Source organism: Sturnus vulgaris, chromosome 4 (genome assembly GCF_052056855.1).
Source record: "Sturnus vulgaris isolate bStuVul1 chromosome 4, bStuVul1.hap1, whole genome shotgun sequence".
Classification (NCBI taxonomy): Eukaryota; Metazoa; Chordata; class Aves; order Passeriformes; family Sturnidae; genus Sturnus; species Sturnus vulgaris.
The window spans coordinates 40723066-40739876 of NC_142246.1; the positions used below are offsets into that span (position 1 = coordinate 40723066).

General features: G+C 36.0%; 1 protein-coding gene across 9 annotated transcripts in view; it reads right to left on the reverse strand.

Annotated features, from left to right (window-relative positions):
* The window catches only part of RAPGEF2 (Rap guanine nucleotide exchange factor 2), a 184710-nt gene that overhangs the window by 15916 nt on the left and 151983 nt on the right, over window positions 1–16811 (reverse strand). For all 9 annotated transcript variants that reach the window (XM_014883662.2, XM_014883658.2, XM_088163649.1 and 6 more), the window contains 8 exons: window positions 13917–14024; window positions 13625–13828; window positions 13414–13522; window positions 10975–11221; window positions 6447–6604; window positions 2316–2556; window positions 1681–2064; window positions 46–257 (listed from right to left, as the gene is read on the reverse strand). In XM_014883662.2, the coding sequence (XP_014739148.2) occupies window positions 46–257; window positions 1681–2064; window positions 2316–2556; window positions 6447–6604; window positions 10975–11221; window positions 13414–13522; window positions 13625–13828; window positions 13917–14024 (1663 nt within the window). The remainder of the gene's footprint in view (window positions 1–45; window positions 258–1680; window positions 2065–2315; window positions 2557–6446; window positions 6605–10974; window positions 11222–13413; window positions 13523–13624; window positions 13829–13916; window positions 14025–16811) is intronic.

Here is a 16811-nt window from a genome sequence, read left to right on the forward strand (position 1 = left end):
TTACTTTTCCTTAGCTAGTAAAAGATGATCTACTTCTGCCTTTACCTTCATGAAGGAATGTAAGGTCTTTTTTGATGACAGGAAACAAGGGGATAATAGGGGGCTGTAGGTTTTGGCTGTTAAGGACATTACGATATTTTGCCATATTCCTAGATGGATCAAACAAGTCCTGCAGATCTTGAAACAGTTTTTCATACTTGCTCGGAAGCTTTTCCCAAGTAGTTCGGAGCCTTGCAACTGGTGCCAAATTCAGGCCACTTGAAACAAAAGAAGTGCAAAACAGAAATTTAAAAACTTCTTTTTGCCAGCATTTATTACAGAACATATGTATTACAGATGATCATTTTTATAAAAACCATAAAAACTGGAGATATCTACATGATGCAACCATGAACAGAAAAAAGTAACACTTGGATGAGTAATTAAACCATATAGAGAGTATGTATTTGCTCCTTTAGAACAGTGTCTGAGTTTGATGAGACTATTATAATCTAAGCACCTCACAATCACCACTTACTTCTAGATTAACAAACTGGCAGAAAAACCATCTTCCACCTACATAACAATGTTAAGGTGGTGACAGCACACTTACCCACCTTCTTTCTGCAATAATCTATCTGACCTGCTTCTTTCAGGATGAAATAACCTCACTGTACCTGAGGTTATTCTCAAACTGTAGCTGGTGCAAACCTCCTTTTTCCCTTGTAGTGACATTGACTGTCTTGCTGTTAATTTCTACCTGGTAGGAAAATCTGATACCTAGAATCTTTCCTTCAAGTTTTTCCTAGCAGACAGGCTGCTTTTATTTCTCACTGAGACTGGCTGAACAAAATCTCAGTATTTTGATGTCTCAGAGATGCTGACTGATCATCAGCATGGGTCTTTGACTTGATTTTGGAACTTGCCCCATTGGCTGAACAGTATTCAAACCTACTCATCTTCAGGAAAATTGTCATATTCAGTCTGTTGACTGAATATCAAGACAATGATGACAAGAGCTTGTGTCAAAGACAGTGATAACACTGTCAGTTTACTGAAACTTACTTGAGTTTTTTCATGAAAGACAATATATGGGAATTGTTTGGGTTTTAAAAAATGTGTATAAACATAGACATTAGAGTTTTCTCTCTTCCTCCTCATTCCAAAACTAAGAAAGGTTTTCTGAGATTTTCAGTACATTTTAAAATTCTTATTAAAAGATCTTTATTTACAGACTGTTATGGTATCACAGTCTGTTATTGATTATTATCAGAGTTCCTTGCAAGAAACTCTTGATACGAAAGGCAACATATCATGGCTGAATGAATTTAAGATACCAGGCAGTATAGTTGCCCTGGGAAAATCAATCCATTAATTTGCAACAATTGTGTGGCTTTCTTGTATACACCTGTTGTTTCTTCTGGTCTTTGTCTTTAAATAAGTGTATTAGTTTCTCTAGTATCATGTTCACATTGCTACACTATCTTGAGCAGTAACTACCTAACAGTAGCATTCCAAATAATATTTCAACAAACATTTCAGATTACAGAAAGTTCCAAATACAGAAAATGTCCTCCTTAGTAGATTGCCAAGTGTTGATTTTAGCAGTATAAACTGGTTTACTCTATTAAGTAGATTTTTTTAAAAACTAACATAAGACTTTGCTTTTTACTTAGAAGTAAAATTATTAGTGGGCAATACCTAATGATGGCAAACATCGAGTTGAAGTTCTTGCATTCTCTGCAGTGCAGCGCTATCTTAATGAAATGCTTAATGATCTTCATCCTTTTCAGCTGGTTGGTTTCTCTTAGAATCTCAGAAGCCACCCAGAATGTTTCTTGATTTATCACCTCTTCAAACCTTTTTAGATTAGTGCAACCGGTTTTTGATTTGAGTTTAAACAAGTCATCTATGTATTCCGTGGGTTCGATATTACGGAACAGCTCAAAGTTTCTCATGGAAAGCTGGGTAGCCACCTCAACAGTACTGAGCTGTAATAGGGAAATTTGGCTTTCCCTCAGTAACTCTTGAGCATCTTCATCTGAACAAAGAGTTTCTGTTTCCATGTTGTTCTTCAGGTAATACCTGTGAAAACAAAATTTTAAAAACAACACTAGATACAATATAACTAATTAGTGCTGAGAGTTACAGCAATGATAAAGTTGGACTCTGAGAATAAAAATGAACTTCACCAGGGCCTAAGTATTAATGAGAAGTCGCATAAGCAGCAATGTGTTACAAAGAAGCATAACATTAAATAATTAAGTAACATTCCTTTAACAAGACTTTGACTTAATAAGCTGGCATCATCAGCTTTAGCTCAGTCTCCATCTTACCTGCCACTGAGCTGTATCCTGTCAGCAAGCTTGGACAGCTGATCAGGAAGCCTCCTTTGTTTGATGACACCCTCAGGTGTGACAGAGACTTCGCATAGTGAGTACGCCTCGGGGGTTGCAGTCAGGGCAAATTCCCTGATGGCCTGGATGACCACTTCCTTTGCTGTCGTGTCCTTGCTGATCATTATGTAGCGACTCTGCTGGTCTGCCTTGAAAACCCGCAGGACCTGGTCTGGTAAGTCTGGAAAAAAATTACAAGCAAGTTATGCAATTCAGTAAGCAAAGAAAAATAAAAACTTAATGGTATAAGAACGAGCGAGTCACATTGAGTTTAATTATTAGTGTTATCAGTTTTTATTTCAGCAAAAGTCCTGATGAAAAGCTAGGCTCTTACTGAAAAATAATAACTTCTATTAACATCCTAGTTAAAAAAGCTAGTTCTATTAACATCCAGGAAAATAAGCTAGTTAGGCTATAAATGGAGCAAGCCACAAAAATATGTTAATATTTTCAAAGTTCGGACAGACAAACTAATGAGCATGAATGTACTGAAATCCAGACTCACTGATCAACTGAATTTTTGTAGTTACCACTGCATTATTAGAAAAAAAAAGATAAATTATACAGGTATCCATCACTGGGTTTTTAACCTCAGGTATTTTTAACTGACAAGTATTTCAATTAATTTAATTTCTTCCCTATGCTAGAAATAAGCTTTTCTAGTTTTGTGAGGCATGACATCTAATATTTTTTCTTTAATATATTTTTTCTTTAAAATAATTAATTTTTTACATCAAAGCGGTCACACAAGCAATAAAATATATAATAATAGAAAGCCTTCTAAATAAAGGCTTCTGAAATGACTATAATGAAAAAACAACTGCCAAACGAAAACATTCACTTTGGTACAAGTAGAGGTTTTTTGACAAGACCTGAATGTGCATAATATGTATTCAAGTTACTCCAGAAAGATCTATTCAGCAGCAGAAATCTTGTGAAAAAAGAACAGAACTTAACACCTCCCCACTGCTCTTGCACATTTCCAAAATAATAATTTGGAAAGCATTAAGATGAATCTCTCTGATATGAGTTCATTTACATGCCACAAAGGCTTTTTACGCCAAAATATATTATTTTACAAATTTCAGACAACTAAGTCTGTAACTTTTAAGCTCACAGTAGTTTTTTGCAGCTTGAGAAGCACTAATACCAGAAACACACTAGAACTGTGTGATTGCATCATCAGTTACACATAAAGGATATCATTACAGGCCAGCTTTTAGCCTTTCCCTTTTGAGTCAAATGTACAAATATTTCATAACAAGCAAGCCAGTTTTGCCTTTTGTCACCAACTCTACACTGACCCATCTTTCTTCAGTAGTTAGTTGAAGAGGAATACAAAGAATATTTTCTGAAATACTTTCTTCATTTTTTGATATCTGGAAGAAGGCAGATGCCAAAGACACAGTCTTTTGGAGATGTTATTAAAAATCAGATCCTTCTCTAGATCTTGCTGCCTCTTGCTGTTATAGAAATACTTGCCAAAGAAATGCTGTGAAGTTGAGAAGCTACTGTAAGCAATACCAAGGTGAGAAATTGTTTAACGCTCCCTAGAAATAAAGTGTTTTGTGCAACAAGAAAATAGCCTGCTCTGCTGGGTCACTGAAGTTAATATGAAGAAATGAAGAGGACAGCAAACAAAGGAGTCCCATCTTTGCACTGCATTTTACCACCCAATTTCTCAGGCTGCCTACCTATCAGAGCTGGGAGCAAAAGCTCTATACAGAATACATAGATGTCTGCCAGCAATTGAAATGATTACAGCTATAGCAATGGTAGCAAGTAATTCAGCCCAATAATTTTTAAATAAAACACTTGAAGAGAATTGTAATCACCCCCTTCACTGGTTTTCAAAAAGGGAAACTGGAGTGCCAGGCTGAAAAATGCAATGCTGTATGATAAGGAATCTATTCCCTTAGAAAGATTGTGAGAGGAAAGAAAAAATACCAGTGACTGGCAGTTCATCATTACTCTATTATTTTGACTTCCAATCAAATAGCAAAGGCAGCACAAGAAAAGAGAAATCAAAGTGCTATTGAACATTTAAAAATAAACCTTTAAAAGTATATTTGAGACAGCCTGAGCCAATCAGAAGAGAAACTAAAATGACTCCTTGCAGATTTCAAGCTGTTCACACTTCTCAAAGACTACTCTTCTAAAAGGAGCAAGTTGTTTTATTTTCTATCCTGAGGGGTATTACTCAAAGCCTCAAAGGACAGCTGCTCTACCAATTTCTCTTTCTCCTCCAGTGCATTCAATTTCTTGCAAGCTGCCTCCATTTCCATCTTTATTTTAGACCAAGGTAGTAAAAAGAATTAAAACTGCCAGCTTTAATTTTTTCAAGTCCTGAAATGCAGAAATTATATAGAGATGTAATTCAACTTTTCTATATACAATGCAACCATCTCTAAAGCCCTGAAGGTAAAGGTTTTTCATTTCAAGCCCCCTTTTCCTTCCTTTCCACACAGGAAAAGAATTTTGCCTGAGAATTACTTTAAAATTATTCCCTGTGTTCATTCAGGCAAATTTCAAGAAAAAAAATTGAAAGAAAAAACACAGGTTTTTAAGTTTGTTTTTTTTTAATGAGGAAGAAATACATTTTCTACAAAGACATGGAAAAATGTTAAAACATTGGAGCCATGGTATTACATCATATTGATCTTCTTTCCTCAATGCAAATTGCAAACAGTTGAACCTTATTCATTTATTAATCTTCTCTGAACTCCATCTGTAATTGAAAGGTCTTTAGGCCTGCAATGGCTTTCCTTCTCATGGAAGTTTGTTCAAGCTGCATGAGTCAGCAATGCCCACAGCTCTGGAAGTTGGCAACTGGCTACACTTGGTATTAAGGGCACTCTAATTACCAGAAAGGTCTGATCTAGGTAAGTGGCAAGCTAGAGAACGGAATTTTCACCCATTTATAGAAAAAGTCCTGATGAAAAGGTAGACTCTTACTGATAAAGAATAGCTTCAATGTGTTGGACAGTGGTCATTAGATAAAATGCAAAAAAATATCCACCTTCCAAGTCTCTTAGGATCAATCTTAGACACTGGAGCAAAAGTTACAAACCACCCCCTTGCAAACACCTCTAGCCCTAAAACACCTGAGATGAAGTAAGTAATGCTCAATATCACTGTTTCAAGCACAATGATTGCACCAACTTGGCCAGGGTGTAGGCTGATATTTAAGCATCATTGATTTAGCTAATCCTTTAGGGAATGTTTGAAATCCTTCAGTCTTAGGAGGGCACTGAATTTTCAGTTCTACTTCTGACTAATTCTATAAAGATTAGCTAAAATAACCAAGTGTCTGCAGAGCTACCACCACCATATCCTGCTCCAGAAGCAGTATTTTAATAGCAAAGATTTGGATACTTAACTCAGGAAAGGTTTCCCACTAAGAACCTTCCTGCAGCCAGATAAGAGCCCAAATCCCAACCCTACCAGGAGTTCCAGATAAACTGTTCTTAAAAGATAAGGCTCTCAAGTTTCTCATGCTCTTCCCCTGTTTCTCCCTCCCTCACCCCTGTGCTTTGATCCTCTCTAAATGTGTTCATTTTTTATCTATTTCAGAAAGGGATTTTTATATTCAAAGAATTTGGCGTACAGCCGTAGGGCAGGGTGACTAACAAGAAACTTTGAAACTCTGTCCCTTACAAATGTAGTACAAATTAAATAAGTCTGTTCAGAAAAAGACTGAAATACCTGTCTTCTATCCCAATCCAACATCCTTTCCCTTTACTATAAGCTAATGATCTGCTATGCTATTTGAAAACCAATGATCCATGAAGGCAAATGATAAAATACCAAGCAAAACGAAGAATATTCAGTCAGTAAGAAGCGCTCTGTATACAGCATGCATGAAAAACAGACATCTATTATATGTGGGTAAAGTATATTGTAGCAGATGTAATAAATCCTAATGCATGAATATGTGACTAATTTGTGTGTGACAGCAAACAGTTAACAAAAACTCACATGTCTCTTCAGACTCTACAAATCTACACAAAAAACTTGAACTATGAAAAGAAATTAAAAGGTCAAGAACAACAATAAAAAAATGATCCTTACCTGGAGTAGTATTAAAGTCTAAGATGCGGTGATGAGACTGCAGCAGGTCGGGATTACTGGATGACAGGGTTCCACTGACAGGTAAAGCAGGAGGAATGTGCTTTGTTTGCCTCAGTCCCACAATGCTGTCATCCTGAGACTGGCCAATTCCAATGTCACTGCATCCAGAAAGAAATAAAATCAGGACTGACAGACATTCTGAGCTTGGCTACACTACAGGGGTTCAGTGATGTTTCTATTGCTGCATTTTCATACTTTCAATTGTTAGTATAGCAATTGCTATTTAGAAGTCAAAGTTCTCCAGACAACAGGACTTGCTTTGTCAACAGTCCACTCAGAGTGACTCGATTTGCTTGCTCACACTGCCACAAGATCCTCAGCACTAAGTTCTGAAGATTTGCTAGGCTCCTTTTTTTAAATGATTTTGGCCAAGATGTTCATTGAAAAGGTGGTACAGACCTCATCATTCTTGCACCACCCCATCACCCAAACTTTGAGTAATACTGCTATCCCCTCAGTGTTGCTTTCAGGCCTGGACTTCAAAGATTTTTTTATGCTATCACAGACAGGATTTTCAACTATATTTGTAATGTATTGTAGCCATACTATATAAGATCTTCCAACAGACAGATAAGAGAGGATCATTTGAGATCATTTGGTTTTCCCACCCTGTATCACTTTTCTGAGTCTCTCTTCACTCAATATGACTGAAGTGATACCATGTAAGGCTAAGCTAAACAGCCACACTTGGGTGCTGTATGTATCCTCTCCAAACCTGATAGCTGTAAATAAAGTATTCTGTGATAAAGGTGAATTGTGTAAGGCAGGGTCCCACAGGAGGTCAGTAGTGCTAGATGGATCAGAGACATATTATTATATGACATAATACCATATTAAAGCAGGCACTGATTTGCTTATTGCTTTTGAGTTCATAATAAACTGATGCAGAACACCAGCCACAGGATGTAGAGCTGGAGACAGTCATTGAACTTTTCTCTAAATATACAGATGAAAACTCTTAATAAAATACTCAGAGGGTGTAAAATGCTGAATAGCAATCATTAAAGAAAGTGAAAAGCATTAAAAATGCAGCAAGTATAGGCATGGCCTTTCTAAAAGCCAAGCACATCTAAATCTGTATCTACACACTTAAGTAAAGCATAAACCAGAATTTAGACTTCACTGCAAATGTTACAACTAAGTCAGTCTAGTAAATTAAATGATGCAACACAAATGACCACTTGTACTCTAATGTTGGGCACTTAAGCCTTTGTCTTAGTGCTCTATCCATCCTCAGAAAACCTAAACAGAAGTAATAAAAGTCTAGATAATTACCCTGATAGCTATTACAGCACCAATATCCTTTTGTGCTTACCAGTGAATAAATCTACACAGTACACTCTTGTACCACTTCTTTAAGAGCTATGAATTGAACAGTAGTCTGAAAAGCTAGAACAGTATCTGAGTACTAAAGACACATTTTTAATGGTATGGACACTACTGCTTTTGAGAAGGCAATGTATGGTATCTCTCTATGTTGTGTTTGGGTTTTCTCATTGTTTTGCTTTTAAAAAATAAGGTAACTCTGTATTACTAGAACACTTTTATGAAATGTAAACCTCAAGCCATGAGAATGACAGAACTACTCAAGTCCATTGAAAAATTTTTAGGATTCTGTCTTAATCAGAAGTTAAGGTGAATCTGAACATTTGTATTTTTGTACTTCCATGTCAAGCACAAAATACTGTGACAAGTAATGATGACCTACTCAGCACACAGCACCTTTATGCTAAGCCACAAGCAAATAAATCTTTCACTCCAACCAAAAAAATTGCCAGCTATCAATACCACATCTTTGAATTAGGAATCACTCCACATTAAAAAAAAAAAAGAAAGTAAACAAAAACCCTTGCAGCCCTTGTACTTCAAGACGCCTTCTAGTGGTTCTAAACTACTATATAACAGATTTTCTAAGTGTGCCAACAGCAGTATTTTCTCTAAATTCAAATCAATAGACATGTGAATCTTATAGTTTCACCTGCATTATGCATTCCTTTTGCAGTTTGCCAGTTTTATATAATTTTAGACCTATTCTGTGCATCATGACCGAAGCAGCTTCAGTAAAGTGGATCACCTCTGAAAATGTTAGGTTTAAAAGCAAAAAAAAGTCTAAAATTGTGCTCGAGTTTAAGTATTTATATAAGAAATTAGAAATCATTTACTTTACACTCAGTCCACTCTTTTTTAAAAACTTAGAATCTGAGTGAGTTCTAACTTATGCAAATAAGTAATGTACCTTAAAAATATCAGATAAAAAGAGCAACACTAAAAAAAAAAATCCAGGTCCCATGAAAAACTACTGTTAGGTAAAATATTTTATCATGCTAATGAAAGGAGATTGTAGTTTTAAGGAAACAGTATTTCTATTGCTTTCTATATGCATCTGCCATGTAGGGAGATAGCACATTAACTAAGAAGTAACTTTCCTGCTGAATGACACACAGGGATAATGAAATGGCAGAAGTATCTGAATGCTTCTTTCCTCAGAACACAAAACCCCGTGCATGCCACTGCAAGGCTGCAGAGAGGAGAGACAGAGGCTGCTTTGTCTGGATGCTGCACTATGGACCAGGCAGAACTTCACTAGAGAGGGAGGTGAGGATTGATTGTGTTTAATCCTTTAGTCGACCAACTGAGGCTACAGACCACCAAACCACTCTGTCAGAAACGTAAACAAAGAGCTCCAGTGGAGGGTGTACCCGGAACCCTTCACTTCTTACAGACAGTGAAGATTTCCCCATAGGTGCAGAGGAAATGGTGCTGTTTGCTCAGTTTGGGAAGTCATTTAACCTTATTGGACCAAGCAGCAAGACTGAAGGAAGGCATTATCTCCTGCTCAAACTGATTCATCTTTGATACTGATTTAATGTCTAATGAAGCAGACAAGCTCCCTTTAAGAGCAACCCAATTCTAGTTTAAAGATTGGTTTTGTCTGGGTACATCCTTGAGTCACTGGAGCCTTCTGCAACCTTCACACTCAAAAAACAGTGGACAGTTTCACCTCTTAAGCAAGCTGAGTCATGAAATCTTTAAATGCCTACTTCAACTAAAGAGTAAATCAGCTTTTTCACCCCTCTTGATTTTCTTATATGCAGAAACGTGAGATTAGGTAAAGTCCAACACCAGTAATTAAAAGGAAGAATGAGATTGATGCTTCTACACAATAGGGGAAAGAAAAGCACAAACACTAAAGTCTATAGCTACAGGTCTCTATGCAGAAATTGTGCAGACAAAAACAACTGAATGTCAACAGGCTTTGCAGACAAACTGCTATATATAACACAGAAAGTAGAGCTAGCAAAAAGAAAATAAAATAGGTCAAGTTTTCCTGAATCTTACCCAAAGAGGTCCCTGCAGAGAAAAGGTGTAAAAATGAAAGAAAATAGAGGGGGGAAAAAAAGAAAAACCAACATGAAAATTTTATGCAAATGCTATGAACCATAGTGACCAATGCAGAAAAACAGACCTAACTATGCACAGTTTATCAGAGAAACAAACATGCAAGACCAGTTAAATAAAGGAAAACATGCTAAAGACAAGCAACACAAAAAGAGGATTTACAGATTCTCCTCTATTGAAAGGTACTGCCATCAACTTAAGAAATATCCATTATTTAGATATAATAATTTATATTTAATCATTCTATTACTAACATTCTATATATAAGGTTTCAGAACAGTTTTCATTTAGTAGGCATTAGCTAACAGTTTGCATTAAGCAAACTTTAAGTAATAGCAGGAAAAAAAGTCCCGCATTTTCAGCACAGTCTTTTTTTTTAATTTACACGGAATAGTTTCTTCCTTAGTGGGACACAGGAAAGAAAAATGCAAGAGAAAACATTGATCACACAGCTACCCTCTACAACCCATTTCTTCCCCACTGATATCACCTGCATTGTCCAAGAATCAGGTTCCCATAAGATCATATAAAATTCACTCTTCTATTGTTGCCAGCAATTCTCTGAACTCTATTTCTAAAATGTATTCATAGAATATGCCATCAGATATATCAGCATATCTAGCTTTCATTAAAAAAAACCCCACAATTCTATCAAAGAACCCAAGTTAAAACTTTAACCCTGGTCTCCATTACAGCAGTACATAGAAATTCTTATAGAACACTGGAATGTGGACATATTGAAATAAGAGTTCATATCAATCCTTTGCAAGTGACCTGCTTGCAGAATTATTCTGAAATAATTTCAATTAGCAGTCCTCTTAAAAGAAAACAGGAAATGACAAAGTATTTGTGCCTTTACTTTATCTATGAGAAACAAAATACATCCAAATTGATGCCAGGAGCTGCACTGTTAGTCTATGCTTGTTCAAATATTCAGAGCATTTTTTTCCTAGCATTTTTTCATATGTAAGCAATATTTGTATTAATAAATAGAAAAGTATATACACAAACTGTAAGTTCATTAGAAATTCTTAATGCGGAGGAAATATTTAGGAAGAAATAAACTCACTTGTATGGTTTCTGAGGCAGAATACTGATTCGAGTCTTGTCAAGTATCTTCTTTAACTTGTTTCTTCCTCCAACTGTGTTGGCTTTACTTTTCTTATTTACTTTTTCTAATCCTATTACCTGCTCCACATCAACAGCAAGGTCAGGGATGGAATAACGACTCGCCTTTTTAATATCACCAATTTTAGGCAGGTGGGGAGCACCATTTCTTTTTTCCTCTGACAACCGTGTTAAGAGTTCTTTAAAAACTGCACAAGACAGGAAAAGGGAGGGAAGAAAAAGGACAAAAATGTAAAAGCAAGCTCTGTGCACCAGACCAGTTTAATATTAATAATTTTAAAAAGTATTAGGATATTCTGTCAATTCCAGCATTAAATTAATTTAGGTATAAAATATTGAAAAACATTTTTGCTTTTAAAAATGACATTCATTTTCTGTAGTATGAATAAGAAAAACAGTTAATTGGCCCAGCCTAGAAGAGAAATACACAGGTGACCACATGATTACACAAACGGTATCAACAGAAGGAATTTGACTTTTCAGCCTAAGGATCAAGGTTTCGGTAGAATAGCAGCATGTATAAAAAGAGCACATGAGACAAAAGTGAGATAGAAAAAAGCAAACGAGAAGGAATGTTTAAACAGAGAGGAAGCAACAAAAGTGTTCAGACAGGCAAGAGTTATTATCAACAGGATCAAAAAAATCAGCAGGGAAACAGCAGCAAAGTCATAAGGAAAATAAAGCAGGAGACTACCAAGACACCTTGGATGTTTGACAGGGCTGTTGTATCCATCCACCAGACATACCAAAAAAACATTCATTTTCTCTCAGTTTCCTAGGAAAGAGTCATCTCTGAGGCAGAAGTATCTGATAAATTTCTAAGTTAGTTCTACTGCAAATTTGAGCCTAAAAAATGCTGATCTATTTAAATAAATCAAACAAAACCGAACTGGAGAGCAAGTCATGTATTCTGAGTGTTAAAGGAACTCTCCATAGAAAAACAGAAAAATCCTCTGATGAGTTCATTTGTAATAATAAATGAAAAGTGATAATTAAAACTAAGGAACTGTACAAAAATATAGGAATAAGGGCAATTAATGATGGATGAGCATTAGGGGCTATGTTTTACTGTTACTTATTAATTTTGTCCTTAATCGTCTCTAGTATCTAGAGGTACAACAAATTACCAAGATACTTCAAAAGCTTGAAATAAAACACAAAAGTGGAGAAGAGTAATCCCAACAATAACTGTTCTGCTGAATATGGTTTGGAGACTGGAAAGAGAAATTAGGTACAGATAACAAGATGGTGTTGAAAAGAGGAAACTTTCCTTTTGGGATTTGTGGAAGAGGAATTCTTCATGCAATACACAGAAATTAACTGCTCTGGGACCATACTGTAATCTGATTTTAGTACTGGCAGTGGAGCCACGAGATAGAAAAAATTAGAAAAACACAACTTCTGAAGAACGAAAGAAATCAGGTTTAATCTTTAACATAGTAAAGCAACACATGAGATTCAAACACCCAGTGTGAGAAGGATGGTTACAGAATTTATACATAGAGAAATAAGAATATCCAGCTAAATAAGCATATGCAGATATATTAAGAACTGTCTTAATTATTAGAAACAACTGAAATATTAGAATCTTTATTGCAAAGCAAAATTTAAAAAAATAATAATCCCCAGGAAACAGATCAATGACTTTTGGAAATAACCTAGGCAAACTAGAACTTCAGTTAGTGCAGTGACATGCTGTGGTAATTATTCTGCCCTACTTACTTGTGATGAAGAACCTGATCCTGAAAGAGATACTCATGGAACACATCACTAAATTGTGTAAGGAATCCAAGTATTCAGTGGTAAAAAAAATCAAACCAAAACTCTAATCTGTTAATTACTTATGATGCTAATTGAGGTCCTGAGCTGTGTAAGGATTCCTCCATGTGTACTTTAGTACTTGTGTAGAGAGAAATACGTAGAGAGCAAATACAGAGGGTAGCGAGAATCTTTTCACCTAAATGGCAGGAAAGGTGGTAATAGCCTTGAGCTTGTTACACTCGAGAGTGGGCTGAAAAACCACGAGTAAATTCAGCAGACAGAGTAAGACCACTGATCAGCTGAAACGCCTGAAGAGACTTCTTTCTTGACAGAGAACCAAACGTTATATATAAAGCATGTTTTTAAAGTTTGAGCTACACGGTCACAATAGCTCCTCTTAATCCAGAAACATACACTTGTGAGAGGGAAATCACTTCATATAAAACCCTACTCATAAATTTTTCTTTGCAATTACGAACCAAGGTATTTTAGGACCTTCATGTTTCCTTTTTCTATCCCCTCCAGTACAAAAGAGATTAAAACAAAATTATTTTAGACGATTAAAAAAAATAATTTAGGTCTCTATCAAAACTAGAATGAACAATGCAGACAAACTTACCAAATAAATTGGTTTTCACAGTGATAGACAGATGAGTGTTATTTCTAAGGATTTCCATGGCTTTTGTCAGCTGAATGTTTTCAAAGTTTTGACCATTGACTTCCAATATCTAAAATTCGAACAAGTTTGAAAAATGTTTATGTAGTGAAGAGAAAGGAAACAAAAAAAATGGGGGAGGGGTAATGAAGGGACACATTTTAAAATTACATACCTGATCTCCACGTTTCAAGCCTGCTTCTGTAGCTTTGCTTCCAAAATCTACACTGTCAACAAAGATTCCAAATCCCTTTTCTGACCCTCCCAGCAAGATAAAAGGCAAAGGGGCTTCTCGAGATGGCTTTGTTAAGGTTATCAATCTTCGTTTAGCTTTAGCAGCACAAGCAATATTTAACAGCCTCAAATGTCCACCCATTTTCTATAAGAGAAAAGCATAGTAAGTTATATATAACAACAGCCTGGCTACTCCCTGTTACCTCAAGTCAGAAAGAAGCCATCACTCTTACCTCCCTCTCCAAATTGTTCTCAAATTCTTCCAGAAATCGAGTCATAGCAGGATCTCCTTCAAAATCATTGAAGTGATTGTTCACCCACAACAATACTACCCGTGTAACCTGAAAATTCATCAATATTATAAATATTTTGCTGGAAGACTCAAACAACACTACTGCCAAGTACTTTAAAAATACTGGTCATTAAAGGCCCTGTAAATTTCCATTGGAATCTTAAATAATATATATGCATATATACATACATCCAAATCAAACTTCACTTATATGCAATTATTTATCAGGAGAATAGAAACAAATAAGTATTAAAATTGTTTTCACTTGTATAATCAATTGTATGCTGTATTTCATAATAAATACTATGAGTCAGAAAACACTGGCTGTGTAAAATTTGTTTAAGTAGGGAATAGTGCACACAGGTAGAAGGCAACAAGGTAGATCCATTTCTGACTTATAACAATTTCCTGTTCATGTACATTTCCAAATCTGCTTAGTTCTCCAAGCACATGATCATAAAGCTTATGATATGGCTTAATATTGGCTCTTGAATCTCCTAAGTCTTCAGATGTGCTACCATTAACTTCATTTGGCATTTACCTCTGTAAAAGAGCTACTGTATGTTTAGAGAGGCAGGAAAAACAAGCTACTGCAAGCAGGGAAGAGGTTTTAACAGCAAAACCAGCAATTCCTTTTCTTAGAGTCAATCTTTCAATTTATTCCTCCTTTTTTTCCCCCCTACCAGCTACACCCCCAAGCAATTTTGATGATGAAGCCAAGAAGAATCTTAGCTGGTATTTTACAGTTTCTTAGGAAAAAATCTAAAGGAATACTATTAATCAATACTAATGAAGATAAAGCCACAAAATAAGAGCTGCGTTTTTAAAAACTACATGGCTTTTACTGTAATATTCTCTCTTTTGGTATGTGATTTGACCTGGAACATCAGCAGCACTTGTCCTGACAAAACAAAACTCTTTTGGTGTCTTGAATTAATATTGATTTATGCTATTTTTAAAAAGTTGCTGAATCCAAAAGAGTTGTACCACTCAATGCAACCTCTAAAAATACAGCTGCATTTCTTCTTTTATGCTGGGAAAGTAAATCAGTAGGGATAAGTATCTATACATTTCAAAACACAGAGCATTAGAACAAAGTCTCACACAAATTTTAATGAGCTAGTGCTAACTCGTGTCCATTATTTGTGTTCCAAACCTCTGCAGCCTCATGTGCTAAAGGTCTGACACCAAGCATGCAAAACCAATCTCTGCCACTCTCAAAGTTTCTAAGTAGCTTTCCTTTTACCCCAGAAAGGAAACTAATTCAGAAGAACTCCTGAAATTAACAACCAAACGAATCAAGTACTTCAGAACTCCTCAAGTTCAGATTCTAACTGAAGGCAACTCTCCATCTCTGTGTGCTGCAGCTCCCAGCTGCAGGAAAATACTTGAGATTTCTGCACCTTTGACATTGAAGATGAACTTCATTCCTGTTAAACAGCTTTGATATTTTTCATTACTGTGGATGACACTGGAAGATCCAGACAATGTCTGGTTAAATTTAGGGTAATTGCAGATTATTAAAATTGTCTGAGAAGTTACAAGCTCTACCACGCAATGTATTTTAAATTACCACAGTGACAGCTTCACTGTCAAGGCTGCTTTTAAAGTTGCTACTTCCTCATCTACACCCAAAGGACACGGAGCTGGGAAGAGCTGAACACTGACTTCCAGAGGAATGCCATTACTTGTGTCACAAATCAGGAACAGCATTAAAAGAGGATTAAAGCTGTAAAATCAAGTAACCTGCTGCAGGGCAAAATCATCACTAAGGCTGGATGTCCAGTGTCCCACTCTGAATACTCCTGAGTACTGATCGTCCCCAGGAAGTTTTACTCACCCCCTTCGCTTCCCTTACTGCCTGCCTATCACCACCCAGTACAAAAGAGCCAAAATCTTCCAGATTCCTTATTACCTACTTGCTTATCTCCACTTGTCCCAGGCTGTTCTCTGCCTCTTGCCTTTCTGCCAGTGCTACTGGAGCTCAGAAAAGGTTGATTATTGAGCACCAGAACAAAGACCTGTTCTGCGTTCAGATTGATACAAGCAACTGTGCTGGCTGATGCTTTTTAGAGGCTGAAGGGATCGTCCATTGGAGGACAAGAAAAATAACTTTAAAGATGAACTCCAGTATTATAGCTCCAAACAGTATTAGCTGCAAAGCCTATCTTCTGTCAAATATAAGATCCTTCCTTCAAGGCACAGCTATACTAACATTTCTGGAAGAAATACCCAGGTTTAAATAAAAGCTGAAAACCAAATTTCTCTTTCACTGTACTAATATAATTCCCATGGTTTCAAATTTGCAAAAAGGAAAGGGCAACTGGAAATTTTTAGAATTTTTTTTACATAAGAAAAAGCTGCATACAAGAGAAAATAAAGCAATACAGTTTGAAGCACAATAAAGCCTCAATGCCCAGTGTGCCAAAACTGGATATGCCTTATTCTTCTATCACGGCAATTTTGTTTAGGGAAAAACATATCTGATTGCTTTCTTGCATTTGGGTTGGGCTTGGTGGCTTTATTTTTAATGCTACATAAAGCACAACAAATTCCTAACAATGCATGAATTTTTTATTCTCCTTTTTAAAAATCACATTTGCCAAACTTTACTAACTAGCATTACATACAGAAAACATAGAATTTAGTTATATGCTCAAACTTGGAGATACAATAAAATTCTAGTGAATTATATTAAATAAAAATACTCTCTATTGGGAAAAAAAAGCTTCCTGTACCTGCAAGCAACTAAGCTTTAAAAACACATCAAGGTAAAACATGGGCAATTTACCTTGCATGAGCACAGCACTATTTAAATAAAAAAAGGAAAAAAATG